Here is a 25,264-nt window from a genome sequence, read left to right as displayed (position 1 = left end):
TAAAAAAAAAAACTTCTCCCCCCACTGGATATTTTAGTAGCTCAACTCATTCGAAAAGCTAAATCAAGAGAGCTGACTCAGACATATTCCTTTAGGACTTTCTGAATACAGCATTTTGTAAATTATGGACCCATTTAGAGTAAAATAGACCATAGACTGGGGCATGTTTACTGGCAGGGCTACTTTGTGATTTTCAGGTCAGATCCAATTCTCGCTCACCTTGTGCGGGTTCAAAACGGCATCATGACAACCAACAAATGCCGAACTCAAAGCTGCAATAGAATAGCTTACACACCAATGGGTAGAATTATTTGCAGTCTATGATAACAACAAACGAGTATCTTGATCCTGAAGCTGTCTGCTAACTCCTACGAGACTAATAACTTCATAAAGTTAGTTGCAACAGTAACATTAAGCATCAGTTGTTCAGAAAATAATAAAAACACAATGACAACTGTTATTATATTGGTTCCTCATGTGTACAGATCATACAGTGGTGCTACAGTACTGACAGTATCAGAGGAGATGTACACCAATCAGGCAAAACATTATGACCACCTGCCTAATGTTGTGTTGATCCCCTTATGCTGCTAAAACTCCTCTGACCCAGTGGGGCATGGACACAGGACTTCTGGGGATGTCCTGTGGCACCGGGATGGTGGCAGGGAATTTTATTGGTCCTGTGGGTTGCAGGGTGGGACCTGTCTAGATTAGGCTTATCCTGGCACATCCCACAGATGCTCAATAAGATTTGGATCTGGAGAGTGTGGAAGTCAGGTAAGCAGCTTAGCTCTGTCGTGTTCCCTGGGCTACTGCTGAGCAGTTTTTGAGGTGTGTCAGGGTGCATTGTCCTCCTGAGGGTGGCAAGTGGCATCAAGGACTGCTGCTTCCATGGGGGGTTGAGGGATTGCTTGATCTGCAATATTTAGGTGGGTGGTACATGTCAAACATTCACATGAAGGCCAGGACTCAAGGTTTCCCAGCAGAACATTGCATTATAGCAAGATGGTCAATGTTTTTCACTTCACCTGGCAGTGGTCAGAATGTTGTGACTGCTCGGTGTATAGGACTGTGTAGGCAAGTAGGAAGTAGGACCTGGTCACTGACATAGAGGATAGTAAAAACAGTGTATTTAGACTCCTGTGCTTCTTGTTTGCATTCACACTTTTAACCCAACCAGCCCACAGACCCCCAAAAAGGTAGCTATGTAAAAAGAAATGCACGAAATTGTTTGTGTACCAGAACAAAGCATCATCTGAAAGGGCAAAACAAATAGTTTTGTTGTTCCGTGTGTCCTCATGAGCTTTACCAGATGCGTACTTCCACTTAGCTGGTATGAGCACCGCATAAATAACAGGTGTAGACAGGTCCATAAGCTCATCATGCATAGCACCAGTAAAGTATTTGTTTTGACCACTCCCCACAAAATCTTTGACCTCCTTTACGGCTTACACAACATGACACTTGTGAGTCCATGTGACTTCTGTTTACAGGCCCTGGTTAAAGTTGGTGGTGTGAACTCAGTTAAACAAAGCAAAAAGGCCATTGAACCATGGTTATAAATCATGCTTTAGCATTGGGGAGCTCCCACATTTGTAAATTCAATTTAGCTTGGAGTGTTTTTGACGTCCGGCATATGAAAAACACGCTCCTTCCTCTTGGTGATTGATTGGAACTAGACTGACACTGGCATGTTTGGTGGAACCACATAGGCTTTTCAGAATGACAGTCTTTTCCTGCCTCAGCAGCAGCGGATCAACAGCTGTCAGTCCTGAAGATTAGCGACTCCGTGTGTTTCGCCACTTCCAACCACACAGCAGGTGGTGTGTCTGCATGTTAAAGATCTGAGGCCGATGGCATGACTTGCTGCCTCTTGCACCACCCCCCCCGTGTATGTAAATAAGCCGAGGTGTCTGTTAAGAGGTGGATCAGGTAAACTGAGTGGATTCTTCAACTTGCTTTAAAGTATTCCCAGGACTGCTACAAAAGTGAATGCATTTCGGTGTTTTGTGTAATGGCAGGCTCAGCAAAAACAGTGGGATAGTAAGCACGTGTGTTTGTGAAAGGATCTCTACCCCATAATTTGATATGTTTATGCTGACATATATTGAAGATATCTGAAATTTTAAATTGTACCATTGCTTTCCACAGTTCTGAATACTAAGTTCTACTTACGCACCTTAAAGACATTCAAGGTGTTTCCCACTTTCATTTGAAATGCTTTGTGACTCCATTTGCGTACTACCTATCTATATTGTCTAAAACTTGTCAGTGATTATCCAGTGCAAGTTGCTATACCTGCACCTTTCACCATTATTCATGTAGTTTTTGTCATTGTTCATTATCGCCAATACCTATAGATAGACAACCAATGACAATACTGTCAAGTTCTGAATTTTGGTATCAACTCAGCTCTGAATTGCTTGTCTTGACTTGGATGGGCTTGTTCTCTTTTTGGTAGGTTGGTCCTGTAGGGAACTTGATGCTCTATAAGAGACATTGTAGTTAATACATGGAATGGGCACCATGTAGTTCGCAGTATTTGGCTTTTATGGAGCTACTAGTTCTGGGAATGCGTTATATTGAGAATGCATTTTTCTCTGCACTGACTGGAAGTTTGCTTTCTGATATATGTGTCGACCTTATGGCAGAAGTAACTTTAGCTTTAGAATCACATTGAGACATAAAAATTAACAGTGATACAACATAGAAAGGTAGGCGAAGGGCAAGTGACAATTGTTGACATGATGGAGCACCAGCCTACCATCACACCACAGTTCAGGTCATTTATGGCAAATGTTCTCCCTCGAACACCTTATAACATTTTTGTAAAACTTGGTGTTGACAGTCTGACCCTGGAGGACAAATTTACGATGCACGACCTAAAGAAAATCATAAGCATGCTTTTGGTGTGCTTCTGACTTGACTTTATTCAATTAAGAAGAAATTTTAGCAATTATCTGAGTGTCCTTTTTTTAATGTTTGATGTTGGATGACTGATTAGTGGTAAAGCAACTTTATTTCTTTCTCTCTATGTTCAGGGGTGGACATCCTGAAGCTGGTTGCAGCCCATGTGGGCACCCAGTGGATCGATATCTATCAGTCTCTGGCCAATGCCACGGAGCGGGAGGTGGCTGCCTTCTCCAACGGCTACTCGTCCGATCATGAGCGGGCCTACGCCGCGCTGCAGCACTGGACCATCCGGGACAGCGACGCCAACCTGGCCAAACTGATCAACGCCCTGCACCGGCAGAGGCGCATCGACGTGGTGGAGAAGATCCGCTGTGTCATGGAGGACAACCCACAGGTAAGTTACATGCATGTGTGAGCGAGTCATTCTAGTACCGGCGTGTCCTGTTTTAAATGGTTTTCTCAGATATACTCAGCTGGAAAATATCTGCCCCCTTTGCCTCTTCACATCTTTTCCATCAGCCGCTCTGTCAACATGTCTGGCACATGCTGTAGAACACTCTGTTCTCTGCGTGTCTCTCAGACTGACATCTAATCTGGGTGGAAGGCTTTCTGGTGTGTCCCCGCAGATCAGCTGCATTCCTCACATTAAAGCAACACTTTGCCTTGAGAGGATGACTTGATGTTTAAACGGTAATTACTCTCGGTGCTGCAGCTTCTCCCTGCGTGCTGCGCAGTTTTGGAAAAGTGCTTGTTGGGAGAAGCAAGGAAATGGCGTGACTTTGGATCAGATTTCTTTTTGGTTGAGGCCAGAATGAATGTGTGAAGAGGAACTAAACAAGACATGACAGACTGAGGGGAGGTTACAGTGCCCAGCATGGAATAAACAATGGACTCTAGAGAGCTTTTTAGACATTAATACATTTGTTACTCTGTTAATTGAGACATGTCAATGCATCTCCTAATGACTGTATGTCAATTTGTCTTTTTTTTTCTTTTTGCTTTTGTAGGGCAATATATATCACAGTAGGTGCTCAGACTTGTTAAAATCCTAAATATAGTTAATCCATTAAATCAGCTTTTTGGAAGCTGTAGTTATTGAGGCTTTATTTTAAATTGTTCACACAAATGCCAAAAACTTTAATGATTCACACGTGACTTGATAAATATATAATCTGTTTTGCTTTATATTAACATTTGAGTTTTAAGGTAATAAAGGGTTGAATTCATGAGACAGAAAAGGCAACAAAAAAAACATGTTTTGCACATTTAATAAATTATATGCTGTTATTGGATATTTGACTGAACTTTTTCTTCCCATTATTATTATTATTATTATTATTATTATTTCACAATTATTTGATGTTAAAAGTTGAAAATATATGTTTTGTATAAGTGGCCAAACATATGAAAACTTTAGTGGTAATTATCCGAACTGAAAGTAATGGTTGATGAATTTTATTGATCAATATTGTAAGTTGATAACAAACCACTAGCCTTTATTTATGTTCAGTGCTGCACTAAACATCTAACTGCCTCTGCGTTCTCTTGCTTCTGCCTCTTGGTATTTTTAGAGCGCAGTGCAGTTTGACCAACACAAATCTGATATCTAGCTCCTCTGTTTCACCTTCATCCTATCAGACCTGCTCACATGTATTGACGTGATGCAGCCTGTTGCACGCATGCAGCAGCATGACGGTAGTTCACATGTCCGAACTTCCTCATAGGCCACCAGTGAGCAGCCTGACAATCTCTTCACAACACAAACAGAAATCCATAAACACAGGGGTCACTGGGGCCACACTGGATCCTTCGTCACCATTTACTTCCCCCCTTTCTTCTTCCTCTGACTTTTCAGTGAATTCTATCAAATTAGTCCTCTTCACCGCCTTCCCAAGATCACCACTGCACAGTTACACTCTTGTTCGAGCAAAGACGTGCCAGCCAGTTATAAATGGTTCTTTCTTCAGTGCTTAATAATCAGCAGATTATCTCCAGAGAATGTTTTTCCATCGTCCTTAATGCGTTGATGCTGAATAAGATAATAGATATTAAAATTGTTCAGTGAGGGACGATCTTATGGAGAATACAGTGTGTTAAATACAGGCAGTGGAAATACCTCAGCATGAACTAGTCCACATCATTTTACACACTGGCACTGTTTTTAATGTCACACACAAAGCAAGGTATGGCAGAGATGTTTTTTCCTGAGTTGCCTTCAAATCCAAACAATTTGGATGTCAGACAAATCAGTAGGCATCATTAGTGTATATCATTCCTATATGTACTGTAGGTGAAGGTAGAAACCACCTCCCCCAGCTCGTAGACTCAGTAGGCCAATTTAATGGTGCTGCCATGGCATGTTCACAGGAGGACCCAGGTGCATACACAAAAAACACTGACTGGTAGAGGCAAAAAGACATTTATTAAAGCAATAGTAACTTACAAAGGTTGGCAGGAGAGCAAACAAAAGACAGCTGGAAGTCCCGAAAATAATCCAAAGTAAAAGTCAGATTGAAGATCAAAAATAACAAATCTAGAGAAATCCAAAAGTGTCTGAACCAGAAACAGATGTAGAGAATCAAAAAGGTCAACATGAGGTGGGCAAACAGGACAAACTGGCACAACACAAGGGACAGACAGGACTATTTATTTATACACCGTAAACTGAACGGGGAGACGAGACACAAGTGAAACCTATCAGAGAAATCAAAAGAGGAAGGAAACAGTCAAAGGAAGGAAGTACAACAACAAGAGACACACAAGGACTGGGAATTACAAAATACAACAGGAAATAGATATAAAAACCAAGACCATGACAGGTGCTCTGTTATCACCCCATTTAATGGTGGGGAAGTTGTGATTTAGCATTTACATAGAGGAACAAAAGTCTGCCTTTGGATACTGGTGGGGATGAAGAAGGCTTAATTCAGACCTGCTTAGACTCAACACTGAGTCTCCTCTTGGACCATATGTTTAGTTTGATTTTCTGACTTACTGTAGATCTTGTTCTGACTTTTGCTTTAATTTGCTGTCTTTCATTCTGCGTTTGGTAAAGTTTACCAAAACTAATTTTGCACACACTTCTATTGATTCCTGACCTGAAACAGGGATGTTGCTGCCCATGTTCTTCAGTTTGTCTTGGGAGTTAAGTTGTTTTCTTTTGTTTCCTTTACAAGATTACTTAGTAGGTTGGAACACTGTCCGCTGCCTTTTGATTTTACTACTTAAATTGATTTAGCAACACCCTGAGGCCCTGTTATTCTTAGTCGTATTCGCTAATTTGTCTGTTAATTATGCTACTAAGCAATAAATGACTTTATTAAACCAAAACCGAGTGGTTTTATACTGCTTCCCTAAGCCCTGGTACATGACACTGTCACTACCATATGTGATGAAGCACCATTTTGTCCACTCCGGTAGAGACTTTACATGCACTTTTTCACATGACCGCAACTGATTTCCAACATCGTCTGGGTTACTTTCTGTTTATCTATGACTGGAATGGACGATAATGTGTCTGCTGTTGGCAGATACGTATGGGAATGATGTGCTCTGATTAAAGGTCATTTATTGGACTGATCACATCCGAATCTGGAGGCAAATCCCTGCAGCAGAATTCGAAACTGTTGCACCAGCAGCACATTGATGCCTATGGTTTTCAATCAAATCTGTGTCCGCATACTTTTATCCATGTGCATGCTGCCTGTTTTTTTCCTAACAAACCAAATGAAAAACTCACAGGCAAAGGTAGGTGGTTTGTAAAATTACACCTGTATATGCACCTGAGAACGTTGTGAGTGATGTTTCCTGGGGTCATTTGGGTGTTTGAGGTCTTCCAATATCAGATATCCTCTCCCAGATGACCCATCTGTCATTGATCAGGTAGCTGTTACCTTTCCCCATGGGTCTTGTCTCTTAATCCACAGCTGTCTGGATCTTTCTGTTGCCTCAGTGATGTTCCTGATATTTCTGCTCCTTGTCACTGCAGTGATACCAAGCAAGATCAGGGCTTTTGTTTGCAATTGCCCTCCAAATCCTTATGATTGAGGTGTCGGTTAAGCTTTATTGCCCTATAAACAAGACATTATACAACCTTACACAAAAGTCTAGTATGTCTTCTGAAGGCTTTTATGTCTCGCCAAGTGTTTCTTTTCCTCGTGTTTCTTGTAGAGGGCAACAAATACAGTGCAGACCATGATTCACACTGATTGAACAAAATGAGATTTCAGCTCTGCTCTTGTTGTAACCGGAAGCTTCAGTGCAGGCAAAAGCTGTATGGAGGTTAAAAAAAAAGACATGGAAGAGAAATCAAGAAAAAATGTTTGCAGGATGTACAATATATGTGCAGCATATGGAAGGATTTTAAGTGTCAGAATCAGTCTGTGAACAGCATGTTCTTCATTTCACAGCAGGTCAGTGTGACTCTAGTAGGAAGCATGTCAAAACGTCTTTTACATAACAGCGATATATGACATTGGACGTTGCGTCATCACAGTATCAATGGCATTCCCACTGGAAAAAACTGAGCATCAGCTGTTTGATGGATGTTTCTATTTTTATCTTTGCTGCTGCATGAGAGTTGAAACCAGACAGAAGACTGATGCTATTCTCTTCCTCCCCTCTCTCTGTCTGTTCCCCCTCACAGTGAAGCATCCTCCAAAGAAGTGAGTTTGCCTAGCAGAGAGCCAGAGCTAAAATAGGACTTTAAATAGGCGTACTCACCACAGTGATACTGATACAAGTCTAAAAATCGGCTCCATTTTGTTCTGTAAATGCTGCAAAATATGTTCTAAATCATTAACCAGAGGCTGACAAGTACTATTTTCCATCTACAAACAACGTAACTCGTGATTAAAGTTCCCTAAAGTCAAAAATGTATGTTTAATTCATGTTTTAAATGAATGTTTAATAGAGATACCGCTGTGCCTGCCTGCTTCTCTGGCCCTGGCGTCAGTATGTACAAATAAGTGATTAAAGGGCAGCCATGCTGTTTCATTTCGATAAGTCTCCTGTGCAGAGCTAATGAATGCATCATGTTGGAGACTGCAGCAGACGGAGCTGCTGTCCTAGGGGAGGGCTGGAAAACAGGAGGAATCAGTGAAGAGGAAAGCTGAGATTTTGTGGCTTTTTAGATTTTCCTGTTTACCAATTCAAAGCAGAGTCCTAAATGTTTGTGCAAGTCTGTGAAAAGCCAAAGAAAGACTCAAGAGGGCGAAGGAATAATTGACCTTTCACTTCACAGAAGCCGCTCTTGAGAAATGGATTTGCGTTGGTGTGCATGGCTTAATGACTACAACTTTAGTGGAACTGATTATTAGTTGAATGCAGAGAAGATTTCCTGTTTTGTTTTTTTTTTTTTAGCATCGAGACTCAATCCTTTCTAATAACCACAAAGAAAACCAAAGCTCAGCAGAGTAGGAAGCTCACACCTACAGGAACACAGACTTAAACTCATTGTACTCCATATTAACATAATACCATTTGAAAGGGACCGAATACACTCACAAATCTAAAATCACAAATATTGCTGCTGTCAGTTTTGTTGATCAGTACCATTACTCAACTGTTATCTGGCCAAGTGCTGAGAATTCTGGCTCTGAAAACTTAATTTCATTTGTGTTTTGGAACAAGAGCTGCCGGCAAATCAGAATTTGACGATGGCTCATGACCAAATGATGAAAGCTCCAGAGTTCTGAGTCTGTGTCGCTGTGAGGTGAAGCACTGAGGAAGCTGGCAGTTCAATTTTCCCTGTAAGAATATTATAGATACAAAGATTTAATTCTCAAGATTAGTGTTATTTTCAGTTTTGGACACCATTCCTATCCAGCAAATTAAATACTGAGATCTGGGGATGCAACAGAATTAATAAAAAGAAGTACAGCAGTGCAGGGAAACCAAATAATAGTTGTGCTCATACAGCTCTCCAGAGCTGTGACACTTTTTTTTGCCAACATTTCTGGGTTTGCCAATCAAATAAAACCATAATATTATAGATAACCTGGCTCATTTTGTGTTGCTAAATTGTACTTTGCTGTTGCGTTATTCTAAGGTGTCAGTCTTTAGTTTGGTGTCGACAGATACAATGAAAACAAGCCCCATGTTTTCATAAACCAGAACTATCCTTTTGTAGATCACGCAAAGCTAGTCTGTTCATTTTTCCCATGGAATCATTCCTTAGCAGGCTCATAGATTAAGCCTGGCTCAGGTTATTATCAGGTCAATGTGGGGACTCCACCGGTATAAGATATATAAAAGGGAAAACTGCGTCATGAGCTACAGTCTATGGTGTCACCTTGGAATCTGAACAAATCACCACTTCAGATAGAACATTCAAGGATAATTTTTGGTTCCCATGACTGTCTCATCTGATTCGTGACGCACTCTATGCTCCATTCATACTACAAAGATGGTACACATTGGTCTCCTGCATAGATGTGTTGCATTGGCCCAACCATCAAGCACACATGGCTCCAGTGGGTGTTTCTGAGACTGGCTGTGACTTTGTTAAACGTTAGGCTGTAGAACCACATCACCTATTATTCCAGAGGTGTGCTCAGCGCTATGCAATAACCTGCTGCTGGGGTTTGGTGCCTTCCCACTCCAAGCACAGGAAGTGGATGTAGCACAGGATAGCTGGAGAATTTAGACCTTCTCACTGAGTTTGTGATCCATTGTTGGAAAGTATGTCCAAAAGAAAACATCTGCAAAGTCAACTACTTCAATTACAGTCTTCTTAATGATGAATTATAGAAGTATGGATAATTGAACACAGCCTTCCCTTGAAACATCGTTGATTTTCATTCATTTTCTCAAACTGACACAGATGCAAAGTTGACGTGGATGCGGCCAATGCAGTCCCAGATTTTGGCCAAGGTACATGGACATCTGCAGGGGTGTTGTGGACCCTCATGGACTTGGGTAGATGATGAATTTGATGGCATATGGACCCTTACAGCCATGCAGCTACAGATAGCATCAATTGACTTTAACGCCGAAGATAAAACCAGCATTATTAGCATCTCTGTGAGCTTCTATGGACATATTCCCAGTGATGCCAGTTGCTATACATGATGATATTTATCTGATACAAGTGCAAGGTACAGAGTTGCAGCAGCTAGTTATATATCACAAAACACACATAACTTAATAAAGCACATAAGTGGATGTATGTGCATTTGCGGTACATTTGTTGGTATTTAGACTGTCTTTCCACTATGAGATTGAGAGATTGCTACAATGTTTAGTTTTTGAGTTGAGTTGATTTTGCATCTGTTTTGTGGTAGAAAGGTAAAAAGGGGAATCACATTGTTCAATCATATATGTATAGTCATGGAAAAAATTGTTAGACCACCATTGAGACAATATATGGAATGAAAGTCTGAATATATGGAATGAAAGTCTGAATATACATAATGAAAGTCTGCATATATGGAATCTAAGCCTGAATGTGTGTGTGTGTGTGTGTATATATATATATATATATATATATATATATATATATATATATGGGTGAATGGGTTTCAGTGATTGTAATTCACAGGAGAAGGTAGTAGATAATATCCTCTGTCTATCTCAGTCTCCTTCCCTTTTCTTAACTTTCTTCTTTCTGTGTGAAATAAATGCACAAAAAGCTACAGCACTGCAGTGCTCTTTTTTCCACCCTTCCAGCCACAATGAGGCACAATCAAATGCAATTTCTGCTCTAATTGAGTGTTTATGACTAAGGTCCCATTAGACGTCTTTCAGTCCCTTCCATAACAAACCTCAAAAGATGATAAAATGAAACCACATCCATTACTTTCTGGAAAAAAGGACAAAAATTTCCCTGAAACTGTACTGATTTGTTTAAAGACAACCCGGCTAGATTATCTGCATGTGTTTGTGAGTGTATTTGACATTAAGTGTGCTTTAATGCAATCTGGGAGCAGCTTATCTACTGCAGATCTACTTTAAATGTCATACTGGAGACGAATTAGTGGGAAAGGCTGAACATGACGACTCCTGCTGTAGGTGCATTTTAGCGAAGGGCTCGTCGTTTTTGGGAGTAATTAAAGCTGGGTAAGATTCTTTGCTGTTACAAGTTTAATCAAATCAATGAAAATATTCCCACTGTGTGTGTGTCTCCTGTGTCCTTCATAGCGCTGTAAATCTGCCAGCTCTGGCATATCACGTGATGACGGCTGACTGAAGGACGTGTTTTGTCGGGCTCCCGCTCCCACATTATTATTAGTCGCAGCGAGACAAACTCCTTGTCCTGCCGTGACAGACTTTTGACAGATTTTTATTTTTGTACAAAGCTACACCTTCTGATGAAAAGACTTTGAGCGTAAACCACCTTGTAAAGAACTTTCAGACTTCGCCGGTCAGAGGCTAACCGCAGCTAACTGCTAACGGACAGTGCTATCAGCAGCGGCTAACTAGCTGCGGTGGCTCAACACGTCGGTGTGTTACAGTGTTACAGTGTTTGGATGCAAACAGCAGCAGATAAGGGCTTTATAGCACCACAGTAACAATCCTAGTTCACTGTTTAGTTTTCGGAAGCCAGGGACATGGCGGACACAGCCAGGGACTCTTCACCGGACACCACTTCCTTGTCTGCCCCCCCCCACACCTCTGAACTAGATGCAGCCAACACAACCATCATCCGCCTGAAGGCTGACATCCGTCGTCTAACTGAGGAGCTAAAAATCAAATCAGATATACTCACCTCCTACATGAACGTCGCCTGCAAGCAGTCCCGCTACCTCGCTTCAGTCCAGTCCTCCCTCCATGACACCCTCCCGTGGGTCCCCGTCAGCCCCCGGCCCTCGTCCTGTTCAACCCCGAACCGACATCCATCCTGGTCCGAGGTCGTCATTCGTGGCAAAAGCAGCCGCAACGACCACACCGTCTCCCCGGCCCGACCAAATCTCATCAGCTTTGCGGCTCTGTCCCTACCGGCCAAGCCCCGGCCCGCCAACCCGGCGGCGACGCTGATCGGCGGCGACGCCTCCTCTTCCTCCAACCTGCCAGCTGCCGGAGCCTCTGCGGCTCCCATCCGAACAGACGACGGACCGCCAAAGGCTCTGGACCCCCCGACGTCCAACGCTGCGGATCGGCCGGCCTCCTCATCGGGGGCGGCTACTTCCCGGTCGCCGCTGGACGCCGGCGCAAAGACCACCTCCGCGCAAACGTGCGGTGGCCCCCGGGCTCAGCCTGGCTCCACCGGCAGGGTCTCCCCTCCGCGGGCGACCGGCAGCACTCGGTCCTCCTCCGGAGAGCAACAAACCCAGCGGTCCCAAACCCGGATATCCTCCGCAACCTCCCGACGACGTCTGCTGCGGGACGCGGTTCGCCGCCACTCCGCCGGGTCCGTCGGCAAAGACTTGGACCATCATGGCAGCTGTCTACAACCCGAGTTTGTAGACTCCTCATCGCCGCGTTTCCATCGCTCCACCATCACCTCCACCCTTACCGACACCGAGCCACAGGGACAGCTGGCACCCGCGGCGGCTCCTCTGCACACCAGCCCCGCCGCAACCTCAGCCGGAAGCCCTCCACGCCACCTCTCCCGTAAGTTCACAACCTCCCGTCCACCACTTGCCCCACTCTTCGCCCCCTCTACGCTCATCATTGGCGACAGTATCATGAGAGGCATCAGGTTCATTAACGCTATCACACTGTCATTCCCCGGTGCTACAGCTGCAGACATCGCTGTTAAAATTCCTTCCGTTCTCCGCTCACTCCCCTCCTCTGTACACCGCATTATCCTTCACGTCGGCTGCAACGACACAGCGCGCCCCCAGTCTGAGCAGACAAAACGTGATTTTCAAAATCTGACGGACTTACTGAAAGACTGCGGAAAGTCTATTTTTATTAGCGGGCCCCTACCAACGGTAAACAACAACTCTGAGCGCTTCAGCAGACTGCTCAGCCTGAACACTTGGATTAGCTCGTTCTGCCGTGCCAGCAGAATTAACTTTATTGACAATTTTAACTGTTTCTGGAACAGGCCAGAATATTTTAACAGTGATGGCATCCATCCAAACAGGTCCGGCAGATCACTTTTAATCTCAAATATCCAATACACCGTCCACACTTCAGACTGACTAGTGCCAGTGTTTACATCCATCTCTTCTTCACGCTCCACTGAACCGCCTCCCAGCTACAGCGCCCCCCTCTGTCCCCACCTGGAACTCCCCCCATCTTCCCCTCCAGCACACCCACTGCCTCCCCCCTCTGGCTCCCCTTGCCCGTCACCCCCGCAGTACCAGAATTCAACAAGCTGCCAAATCCCCACCATCATCAGCTTCAGACAACCTCGGCAGCCCTCCCTCAGAAACTCCCATTTTGCTAACCTTCGCCCACTTCCACGGACCTCACAGCCTTGTCCCCAGAAGCCCTCCCCTAATCACACATCCACACTTCACCTGAACTTTGCCCTCTTCAACACCCGCTCCGTCACCAGCAAAGGCCCCATTCTACAATTATTCATCCTGGACAATAAACTGGACTTCCTCTGTCTAACCGAAACATGGCACAAACCACTGGACTTCTACCCACTCAACCAAGCCACCCCCTCCGGATACACGTACCTCAACTCACCCCGCCCAGAAGGTCGAGGAGGCGGCATCGCAGTCATCCACAAACAGGTCTTCACAACCATCCCACTTTCCATCCCTGCCTCCCCCTCCTTTGAACACCTTGTTTTTAAATCACCCGGTCCCACCCCAATGGTCACTGCTATCATTTACCGCCCACCTAAACCAAACCCCTCATTTCTCCCTGACTTTTCCCACTTTGCCACCCAGCTATTAGCTACATCTCCGTCAGTCCTCATCCTTGGTGACTTCAACTTTCACATGGACAACCTTCACAGTAAATCTGCCTCTGACTTCCTAGATCTCCTACAATCACTCAACCTCACCCAGCATGTCAATTTCCCCACCCACAACCATGGACACATCCTCGATCTGGTTTGCTCCTCTGGTCTTACAGTCCTAAATATCTCCAGCTGTCATCTCTCCATCTCTGACCACCTAGCAATAACTATGGACATCAGCCTCCCCACCCCCCTGCCCAAGGAAAAACGGACAATCTTTTTTAGAAACACCAGATCACTCTCCCCCTCTGTATTCTCCGCCTCACTGACCACTGCATTGTCCGTCTCCCCTCCCCCGTCAATCAATAACCCCACTGACCTCATCAACCACTACAATCATACTCTCTCTTCCTGTCTTGATCAGCTTGCTCCCCTCAAATCCAAATTAGTTACTTTCTCCCACTCTGCTCCATGGTACACCCCTGAACTCCACCTCATGAAAGCCCATAAACGACAGCTAGAACGTCTTGTCAAGAAAACAAACCTGACAGTTCACCGCCAAGCCTACTCCGACTTCCTCCAACAATACAAAGACGCCCTGAAATCTGCACGGTCCACTTTCTACTCTGACCTGATCAATACCAGCTCCAACAACCCCAAATCCCTCTTCTCAACTGTCAATAAACTCCTTGCCCCCCCGGACACCGTCTCAAACTCGTTCACCACTGACAAATGCAACCTATTCCTCTCTTTTTTTCATAACAAAATCATCTCCATCCACAGCAGCCTTGTCACCTCTCCCACTTCACTTGATCCCCCCTCTCCTCCACCAAACCCTCTGAACTTTCCCCCCCTGGCCCACTTCTCGCCCGTTTCCCCCCTCGACCTGCCCAAATTCATCACTGGAACTAAAAACTCCACATCCTGCCTGGACCCCATCCCCACTGCCCTCCTCAAAAACTGCCTCCCTGTTATCGCCCCCCTCATCTCTAACATCATCAACACTTCCCTCAGTACTGGCTGTGTCCCCTCACCCCTCAAGCTCGCCTCTGTCTCCCCCATCCTCAAAAAACCTGGTTTGGATCCAACCTCCCCTCACAACTTCCGGCCCATCTCCAATCTCCCCTTCATATCCAAAACATTAGAACGTGTCGTCGCTGCCCAGTTGAAAACTCACCTCACCTCCAACAACCTGTATGAAACCTTTCAATCCGGATTCCGCTCTCATCACAGCACTGAAACTGCTCTCCTCAAGGTCACCAATGATCTCCTCCTCTCCTCAGACTCTGGACAAGTCACCATCCTCATTCTTCTCGACCTCTCTGCAGCATTTGACACAATCAATCACTCCATCCTCCTGTCCCGCCTTCAATCCTCCGTTAACATCACCGGCACCGCCCTCACCTGGTTCACATCATATCTCACTAATCGACAACAATTCATCAAGGTCAACAACTGCACATCACCCACCGCCCCCCTGTCCCATGGTGTCCCTCAAGGATCAGTACTTGGCCCCCTCCTCTTTATCCTGTACCTCCTCCCCCTCGGCAACATCATCCGCCGCCACAACCTACACTTCCATTGCTACGCCGACGATATCCAACTCTACATCTCCACCAACACCACCGCCACCACCACCCTCCCCTCTCTCTCCAGCTGCCTGGCCGACATTAAATCCTGGATGAGGAAAAATTTTCTCCTGCTAAACTGTGACAAGACTGATCTCATCCTTATTGGACCTAAATCACTCACACCATTTCCCCACCCCCCCATTACCATTGATAACACCACCCTATCTCCTTCTGCTCACATCCGCAACCTCGGTGTGATATTTGACAGCAACCTCACTTTTGAACCCCACATTAATCAGATCACCAAAACTGCCTATTTCCATCTCCGCAACGTCGCCCGTCTCCGCCCCTTCCTCTCCTTCTCAGCCGCTGAAACCCTCATTCATGCCTTCGTCACTTCCCGCCTTGACTACTGCAATAGCGTTCTCTTCGGCTCCACCTCCAAAGTTCTCAATAAACTTCAACTCATTCAGAACTCTGCTGCCCGACTCCTCACCCGAACCTGTTCTCACGACCATGTCACACCCGTCCTGCGGAACCTCCATTGGCTCCCCATTTCACACCGCATCCAGTACAAACTGCTTCTCCTCACCTTCAAGTCCATCCATAATCTAGCCCCCTCTTACCTTACCGATTTGCTCCTCCCCTACACCCCCCCCAGGAATCTCCGTTCCTCCCACACAAACCTCCTTTCCATCCCGCACAGGACCAGCCGGCGACATTGGGGGGACAGAGCCTTCGCCATTGCCGCCCCCACACTCTGGAACTCACTCCCCCATGCCCTCCGTGACTGCACCAACCTCACCACATTTAAATCCCTTTTAAAGACTCACCTTTTTAGATCTGCTTTCCTTAAGTGATTCTGTATTTTATCTTGAACTTGTTTACTATCTACTGATTTTAATTATCTGTTTTGTTCTATCTTATTGTATTTTATGTACAGCGTCTTTGAGCTTTTGGAAAAGCGCTTTATAAATAAAATTTATTATTATTATTATTAAGTTCCTGGCTTAGTTTGTATATGTGCGCATATAGAAGTGGCGTTTGTGTGTCCGAGCTCCTGTCCCCAGCAGGCCATTGTGTTGTGCTAACAGTTGAAGTCAGCAGCTTCGTCTTTTTGCTCCCACACACACATTAGCCTGAGGAGTTTTCTGAAACAGCGGCACTGTTCTTCCTGTCAGTGACCCCTCTGCTGTGTCCCGGGCTGCCAGCTTAAGGAAAGGAGACTCCGTGTGGTTTGCAGGGCCTTCAGAAAAGAGTGGCAAAGTTCTCTACATGAGTGGGCACTGATGCTGTGGTGAGGGGACAAACTGTTCTCATAGCAGTGGGCTGCTGATGTTTGTCAGCACTGTGCAATTGAGGTTATACGCTGTGCCTAATCTGTCAACTGCCGTTTAATTAATTTCAATACAGTACAGAGACGCAGTTAAAGGCCATAAGGTTGCAAAATGTATACATTTTACACTCATTTTCTGCAAAGACTAGCAGTTGGAGCTTTTTCAAGGCTTGGATGTGTGTAAAATTCAAATGATATGCTGCACAGTGATGCAGTGGTTGAAGCTGCTGGTCGGTTGTGTTTGGGGTTTGCATGTTCTTCCCATTCCTTAGTGCCCTGCGTCTTGTCCTTTGGATCGGCTCCAGCCCCCCTCAACCCTCTATAGGATAAAGCAGGTTTAGCTGATGACTGGATTCTTCAGAGTAGCTGCCTTTTGTTTCGCTTTATGACGTTGTCACCTGGAGCTTGTCCAAGACTCTTGTGTTTGCTATTGCTGCCAAAAGCAGACCCTTTAGGTGAGCTTTGTTTATTCGTTGCTGTGACATTTTAGAGTTGGAATTGGGACGTGGGCTAAACTCCCTGCAAAAAACATCCAAAAAAACCCCAAAAACGTTGGATGATGAGTCTAATGGGCCACACTGAGGGCATGGTTTAGGTTGGTGACTTCATATATGTGATATCACAACACTACGGAATTACCGATGGCTCATTTAGATGCACAGGTTTTGAATACTAACTGTGTGTATTTCCTCGTGGATTGAGCGCTTTAGTAAGACCTTACATGGAAACTGTTCCAGACAACATCCTCAGGAAGTTGGTTAAGAATTTGTCAATAGTGTGCAAAGCTATTGTCAAGGCAAGCAGTGGCTCCTTCAAGTAATTTTGTAGCAACATAATTCCATTCATATTTCATTCATATTCACATTTAATAGTTTTAATGTCTTCAGAATGGTTATATTTTGGAGAGAATATTAAAAATATTTTAAAAAACACTTGATTGAGTAGGTATGTCCACACAGTTTGCTACTAGTTTAAGTTCAAGGTTCATAACCTGTGTACCTAAATATGTAAGAACCTATGAAATTTGATTTGATTAGATAACTGACTTCCAAAGGGTTATTCTGTAAGAAATTACGAGCTACATTTCAGAGGAAAATTTGTCACTGTTTACTTGATGGCAGTGTCGTTAATTAACTTATACGTTAAAAAAAAAAACTGCTTTTAACACACCTTAATCTTTCTGCTCTGAGAAATGCTTAGTATGGTCATGAAGTTGTAGTTTCATTGACTTCATCTTTTCCTGTTGTAGTTTTTTCATAATTTGTGTTGTGTTATTTTCTTGTTAGTGCAGTGTAGCAGCGTATCATTAACCTGACAGACCAAGCTGCGAAGCAAAAAACTGAGCCAAGATTAACAGAAAACCAGCAGCCACAAGAAGTTCAGATCTGCGCCACAGATTTGAGAATCCGATGTGTTGAGCTTGTGTGCTTTTTTCAAGCATGACTTCCTGTCCCTCGATGCTGCTTGCATTTACCATCCCTCATGGGTCTTTGAGTTTTTCTACAGCTGTCTCTAAAAAAATGTTCCATTTGCGTCTGCTGCTGTGTGAAAGTCACTGTGTCTCTGTCACGCTGTGCGTATTTGCTGCTGTGCATATATGTAAGCTTGCCTTTGTTAGTGAAACAGCGTGTGTTTGTTCCGTCAGAACCATGTAAGCAGCAGCCCAACAACTCAGGCATTATGGAATAGGAAACAAAAAGACACAAGAGAACAGTGCTGGTGTTTCTGTGTCATACCCTGCTTATACAGTTATAACAGACTGAATTCTCCCCACGGTGAAAACTGGATTTCTTCTTAAGTTAAATGTGTAGCCCACTTAAATTTCCTTGGTTTTGTCTATTTAGCAGAGGTGGGACCAAGTCCTTGTTTTTCAAGTCAAAGTCGAGTCTCAAGTCTTTGCGATCGAGTCCCGAGTCGAGTCCCAAGTCAAGACAGTTGAGTCCCGAGTTGAGTCCAAGTCTGAAACTTTTTTCCCCGAGTCCTAAACAAGTCATTAAAACAATTAACTATGGAGGTGCCGATAAGGAAATTTTTGGCTAAGATATCAATACTCTTGTTGTGAGGTGTGAGCTTGTAGATTGGCTATTTTCACAGTATCTGTCTGTCAAACACAACCAAGTGAAACAAATGTAGTGCCACACTCCTACAATTCCAGACGTTAGAAGACACTTTCACACCTTGAATCACATAAAATAAAATGAAGAATTTATACTTTAAGGATCCAGAGTCCCTGTGCTGTTATGTCATTTTGGGCAAGAGATAATAGAAAACCATTAACTTGAACTTTAATAAATAATAAAAATGGTATGCAGATAATGTTTCAAAATGTTTATTTCTTTCAAGGAATTTTTTCCCCGAAAGGTGCCACTGAATTTTAACAAAAACACTGCACAAAAATAGAGCCCAACACACAACTTTCTCTCTTGACTATAACAGTCTTTGAGCTTAATTAGACAGGATTACTTGAAAAAAACTAAAATGTAATGTTTTGTTTTTAAATGTAATATTTAAACTTTGAAGGACCACTTCACCTTGAACTAGACTTGGTCTATCAGTTACTCTCCCCATGGTCAGTTGAATACAAGGAGAATTTTTGTTTTTGTCACGTTCCTTTAAAGTGATTCAAGAAATCCAGAATGAATGGAATTGATGGAAGGGAATGAGATCTGCTCCCCCGCTGGGCAAAATCAGTCCCTGTCATTTCCATCCATTCTGTATTTCCTGAATCACCTTAAAGGAATGTGACAAAAACAAAAATTCTCCTTGTGTTCAGCTGATCATGGGGAGAGTAACTGAGAGAACAAAACGCATTTTAAAGGTGAAGTGATCCTTTAACAGTAAATTTTAACAGTAAAACGTATGCACAGCAGGAAGCCATTACCAAAAATGTCCTTTAAGGATAAACAACAAAAGTGCTCATAATTCTTTCAGAACATAAGAGGTAGTTTGCACTTTGCACCATAAATCAGAATGAGCAACATGCCCCTGCACTGTTGAACACAAGATTTGAGTTTTGAAATACAGCCCAGTGTGCCTTGTAAACATTCCTCAGTACTTAACCTTAAAAATGACTTTTCTTCTTTCAGTTACTCACATCCCTCCATGTGTTCTGGGGTGATTAATTGATCGAAGAAAATATAGCTATATTTTAGTATATAAGTACATATATAAGTAAAGTTCTCTTAAAGTGGTTGTCTTACATGTTTTTAACAATACACAGCAGAAAGAATGTGATCAATTTGAGGCCAAAAGTGAAGTCATGTTAAATCAATGACTAGGTTCTAATCTGGTACACAGAGCTCGTAAATAAATCATCTGTGTCTGTGTGTGTGTAAGAGAACTGACATTAAAATGTCATGCGCAGTTGACTTGTTGCAGCCTCCACTGCATCTCGCAGGACCAGTTCTGGCAAAACATGTAAAACCAAAACAGAACCCTTATTGTTAGTGTTGGTAGTACAATGGGTTAAACTCAAGGGTATTTTGTGGTGGTTTATTATTTAAGAAGAAATACATTAACAGTGATGCAAACGCAGTGTGGATGAAAATAGAAAAATATATAGTTAGTTGTTGGTATGTCTAGTTAAACTCAAATTTTACCTTTCACTTCTTTGGCCACCTCTGCCCTTATGCCAGGACTGGCCAACACATAGTGGCAAAGGCCAGATCCAGGGCAGCTGTTTTGATGTAGACTGGGTCCGAAAATGGGATGGTAGTTCCATACTATGCAGTGACCATTTTTACATTCACAAAGATTCTGAGAAATCTTTTCTTCAGGGATTCCTCGATACCTCTGACCAGACTGCCCAGGAAACGGACTAGAGGCATCATCTTCTCAAGGTGGTGATTCAGGGACAGAACTGAAGGAACAACAGAACTGATGGTAACCAATGCCCCCCGTGTCAAATCTGTTGCTTCTGCAAATGGCTTCAGGATGTCTACCAGCTCCTTCAATAGACTCCACTCCTGTGTGGTGAATGTCAACTCCCTGTGTCCCACCTTTTCCAGGACATTGGAGAGCTTTAGATGATCACATTGGTAAGCTGCCTTTACCTGCCTCAGTGTTGGGTTCCATCTGGTGTTGACAGCAGCAGGGATGCCGTTTCTTTCTCCATATGCAGCCTCAAACTCCTCTTTGAATGTTGTGCTTGTGTGAAGGAGTGAGCTGAGTTTGAACAACTTTGAAAGAGAAGATGTTATCACCTTTGTGTCTTTCAACCTGTCTACCACCACCAGCTGGAGAGTGTGTGCAAAACACTGCAAGCGCTGTTTTCATGCCATAGCAGCATCTACTACCTCCTGACTGTCTGGACTTAGGTCATGCCATAGTTCTGGGTCATCGAGGTGATCGTCATCAGGTACTTCACCTTCTTCACTGGGGAAGCACACTGTGAATGTCTTCTGCATGTTGGCTGCAATGTCAGTAATAACATAGTCCAGCCTACTTTTAATGTCATACTCATGACATATGGCCTCAAATTGTTCACAGATCCTTTTTCTTGGGTGTGAACCTTTGAAGTGATCAGAGGCCAAGAAATTGGACTTCAGCTGTATGTTATCTTGGTCTATCTCCATGTAGTGCACGGTGACACCAAGGAACTCCCTCATCCTTCGGTCAGACCAAATGTTAACAGTGACTGAAGCACTATCTGCGTTTCTCAGCTGAGTTTTCAGTTTGTCACATCTCAATCCAGCAACCGTCTCTGTTTTTGAGGTCAGTGTTTTGCAGCACACTGGGTTGTATTTAGGATCAACTATTTTCAGGAAATCCCAAAAAATCTTGTGTTCCACCACAGACAGGGGCATGTTGCATTCGATCACCAATTTTTCCAGTATTCCATTGGTAATAGCTTTCTGCTGTGGGTGATTCGTGGAATACTGCCCTACACGGATGTCTAGAAACTGCGAGACTGAAGGCTGTTGTGGTTCTGGTTCATTTGTGATGCCTTTGCTCATCATGTATTCGTCATATCTGTAAGATAACAAATTAGCACGTGTCAGAAAATGTGCTACAGTCATAATAGCAGACTAAACAACTCTATTAGTCATTTTCTACTTACTTCATTAGAACTTTCAACTCAGTAAGGTTAAAAGGCACAATAAAAACTTACATAATAATAGTATTTAACTGTTCTATTTAACCACTGAAGCCCCAAATAGTAGACCTACAACTTCACGATCCATCAACAGCTTGTTGAACTGCTATTGTCACTATACAATACAAAACCAAAACCGAATTGAGTTATTCATTTCATATGCTAGCTATGGTTTAGACCAGTTTTATTCTAGCTTTCTGAGTATGATGTTGTGTCCTAGTCAGGGAAAAGGGGGTACTGACAACCAGAAATGTCTGAGAAACTCTGTATTGGGCTTATGTTTTTCAAATCAAAATAATTCTCGGTTGACTCATGTTGGGGCCACATTCGGTTCTTCCACCTGTGAATGTGTCGCACATGTGTAACAGCAATAAACCTCCCTGTGACTGACAGCGGGTATCACTGTGATCCGATGAAATGAAGTGATAAAAATAAAAATTATTCATACATCACACTTTTAATTAAAAAAAAAATGCACCATTCTGACTAGTCCAAGCAAGTCCAAGTCTTTTTTTGATTTCATCAAGTCAAATCAAAAAGTCATAAAATCGGGACTCGAGTCCGTGTCAAGTCCGAGTCTCGAGTCCAAGTTCCCATCTCTGGTATTTAGTGTTTTGTGAATGAAATGACCTTTCTGCTGCTGTGACCTTTAGGCCCGACTGGGCTCAGGCTGTGAAGAACAATCATGATGTCATCCCCAAACCAGTTGCTGCTGGTTGAAACCACAGGTTCATTACCACATTAGAGAGTGGAGGCGAGTGGGTGAGGGAAGGAGGTGTGAGAGGGGGAGGGAGAAGAGAGTAATGACAGACAGAGTTGGATAAAAAGATAGAGGGAGAAACACGAACCGAGTGGGAAAGTAGGAAAATAAAGAACAACATGGGAAAAGACACAAGAACATTGAGGATAGAAGGAATGAGACAATGAAGATAATGATAAAATGGGAGGATTCAATGAAGTTGTGGTTTATTAGAGGCAGAATAATGACATTGGTCTTTGTGTCTAGTAGCAGCCTGGTACTCCGACAAGTAGAAATGTTGTCTAACTATACTCCAATAAAAATTATATTGAAATGATACAATTATATATTATGGATAAAATGGCTGCAGAGATGAGTTTTTAAGGGTCCCGTACAGATGTAAAGGAGATATGACATAAGTGGTGTCAGTCTTTTTTTAAATTGAAAAGAAGGTGAATTTTCCTATTTTACAAATGCCTAACTATCCTTTTATGTTTCTATGAGCACGTCATGGGGGTTTAGAGATCAGAGACAGAAGGGAATGAATAGAAAAAGAAAGACAAAGGACACACACTATGAAAGGATGTGAAACAGATGAAGATAAAGGAACTGCAGGAGGAGAAAAGAATTTACGGCATAACAAACAAACCTTCAGTTTGTAACCTTCTGTTATAATCTGTAATCTCGATGCTCTTTGAATGGTTCAGATCGTCATCGAGGTTGTTTTTTAGTCACACGTTCCATCCAATCATTTACGTCCACTTGACTCAACTTATGACTCGGAGCATTTTCCCGAATTGGTACTTAGTCGATCTGAAGTGTTTGAATAGGTGTTCACCGTGTTTTCCTCCTTTTTCCTCCACTTTACATCTACAGTTTGACATCAACCAGCTGATGACCTCAGTGAATGTAAGCCATAGCCTGAGTCCCATCCACAAGCCGCTCGAGTCTCCCACCAGCCTCGGCAGCAACGGTGGCAGCAGCAGCAGCGGCAGCGTGGGTCGGGTTAGCGGCATGGAGCAGTCGCCAGTGGATCGGACCAAAGGCTTCTTCCCCGACGAGTCGGAGCCGCTGCTTCGCTGCGACTCCACCTCCAGCAAAGACTCGGCCCTCAGCAGGAACGGCTCCTTCATTACCAAAGGTGAGAGGTCAACTTCTACTTTACTTGTATAGGACTCTAAAATCCAGTTTTTAAACATTTTGAACAAAATAAAGTAGTTAGCTAAGTTGCCTTTTTATTTGAGGAAAATGGTACATGCTATATGTTTCAATTTAAAAAACAATTAAAAGGAAAGAGCTATAGTGTGGAAAAATGCATATTTTAAAACAGAAATAGTGACAAGCATTGAAAAGCCCAACTCACTGAACCCTAAGAAGTTTCCTTGTATTTTTGTTCTGTCTCATTTTTACTCACAGTGGGCTCATTTTTCTCTGCAATATAAAGTCCTGCACCTCTTTGGAAACAGCACAGCCATGACTAGAAGCACAGACATCTCAAAATGTATTTTGTGCACTATGACACTGTGATATGATATTGCAGTAAATCTTGAACAAGAATAAAAAATAAATTTTCTTGATTATTTACTTTACAAAAAAAAATGTAAAACTAGAATTAACATTTAAAACACTTTTTCCAAGTGCCCACAGGTTTTACCAACACTGGAAAATAAATGGTAGCTCAATATGGTGTAGATATTTTACTACTTGTTTCTATGCTTCTATGTCCTCTTTGCTCTGAGTAAACACAGCCTGCAGTTCAGACGTAAAAGTCCCAGAATTTTTGTCGCACGACAGCGGGTGAAGCTGTCACTAATGGCTTCCCTGTTGGAAGGAGATTTTTAAAAATGTATTATTTTTACAGAATCATGGACAAACTGTTTATTTTTGGCAAATCATTAAATAAGACATGTAAAATAAAGCGATGTTAATGGAATATGATGAGAAGCTTTAAGTTTTTTATGGAATGGAATGTCATGGATGAGTAGTTCATGGACCATCAGAAAGTTGAAAATCCAAGGATTCTTTCTGTTTTTGACAGATAAATGGTGCAATTTTGGCAATTTTGTTTTTAATAAAATGCCTTTCAAACCCACTAGCTGGTTTTGGGGTTCAAAGGGTTAACTGTTTTTTCTAAACTGACCATAGATATCTTGATATCTACAACACAGTGTCACTTCACTACATGTATAATGACTTTCCAGGACAATGTGTCTTATATTCCTGAGAGAGCTCAAATGGTGACGAATGAAAAATGTGTCACTGTACGAGTCTGACTCAATATATGATTCATCACCTTCCCCAGAGTCATAGTACCAATAAAAGTTTTATTTGGCAAACAGAGCAAATCCACTGTGTTCTCTATTTCATCCTCGCTGAAGGTCAGAATGATACAGACATTTTCACGTTCAAATCTTTCTGAATGCAGCTGTAGTTCAACACTATGGAGGCTACTTCTACAGGCAACAAATGTGTTTTAAATGCTACAGGGGTCAGCAGTGGAACTTACAAGCATGAGGTGACCTGTACTGTACTTATGACTTCAGAAGCCGATCCAGCATAGCCGAAACAGATCATTTTAATAGAGTTTATAATCACTAAGGTGCTTTGTAAGTGCCCTTAGTCACCTATTGGCCCAACAGTTTTGTTTAACGAGGAATTTCTGTGGCCAAGATGGATCATTATTCTGATTTGCTGGCAGTAGCCTGTAGGTGCATCAGCAGTTTCACATTCTTCACACTCTTTGCAAATGGTTCACTTTGAACTATTCAACTTGCAGCATTGAACTCACTTTAGACACTGATGTATGGAT

The 25,264-nt window shown here is 43.0% G+C and overlaps 1 protein-coding gene across 1 annotated transcript in view; it reads left to right on the top strand.

Annotated features, from left to right (window-relative positions):
* Positions 1 to 25,264, top strand: part of tnfrsf21 (tumor necrosis factor receptor superfamily, member 21) — a 67,249-nt gene that overhangs the window by 37,843 nt on the left and 4,142 nt on the right. The window contains exons 4-5 of the mRNA XM_023278561.3: positions 3,042 to 3,307; positions 23,332 to 23,596. Of these exons, the coding sequence (XP_023134329.2) occupies positions 3,042 to 3,307; positions 23,332 to 23,596 (531 nt within the window). The remainder of the gene's footprint in view (positions 1 to 3,041; positions 3,308 to 23,331; positions 23,597 to 25,264) is intronic.

This window comes from Amphiprion ocellaris, chromosome 12, assembly GCF_022539595.1.
Source record: "Amphiprion ocellaris isolate individual 3 ecotype Okinawa chromosome 12, ASM2253959v1, whole genome shotgun sequence".
Taxonomy (NCBI): domain Eukaryota; kingdom Metazoa; phylum Chordata; class Actinopteri; family Pomacentridae; genus Amphiprion; species Amphiprion ocellaris.
Note: the sequence above shows the minus strand (reverse complement) of the source record. Positions and strands in the feature narration are given on the sequence as shown.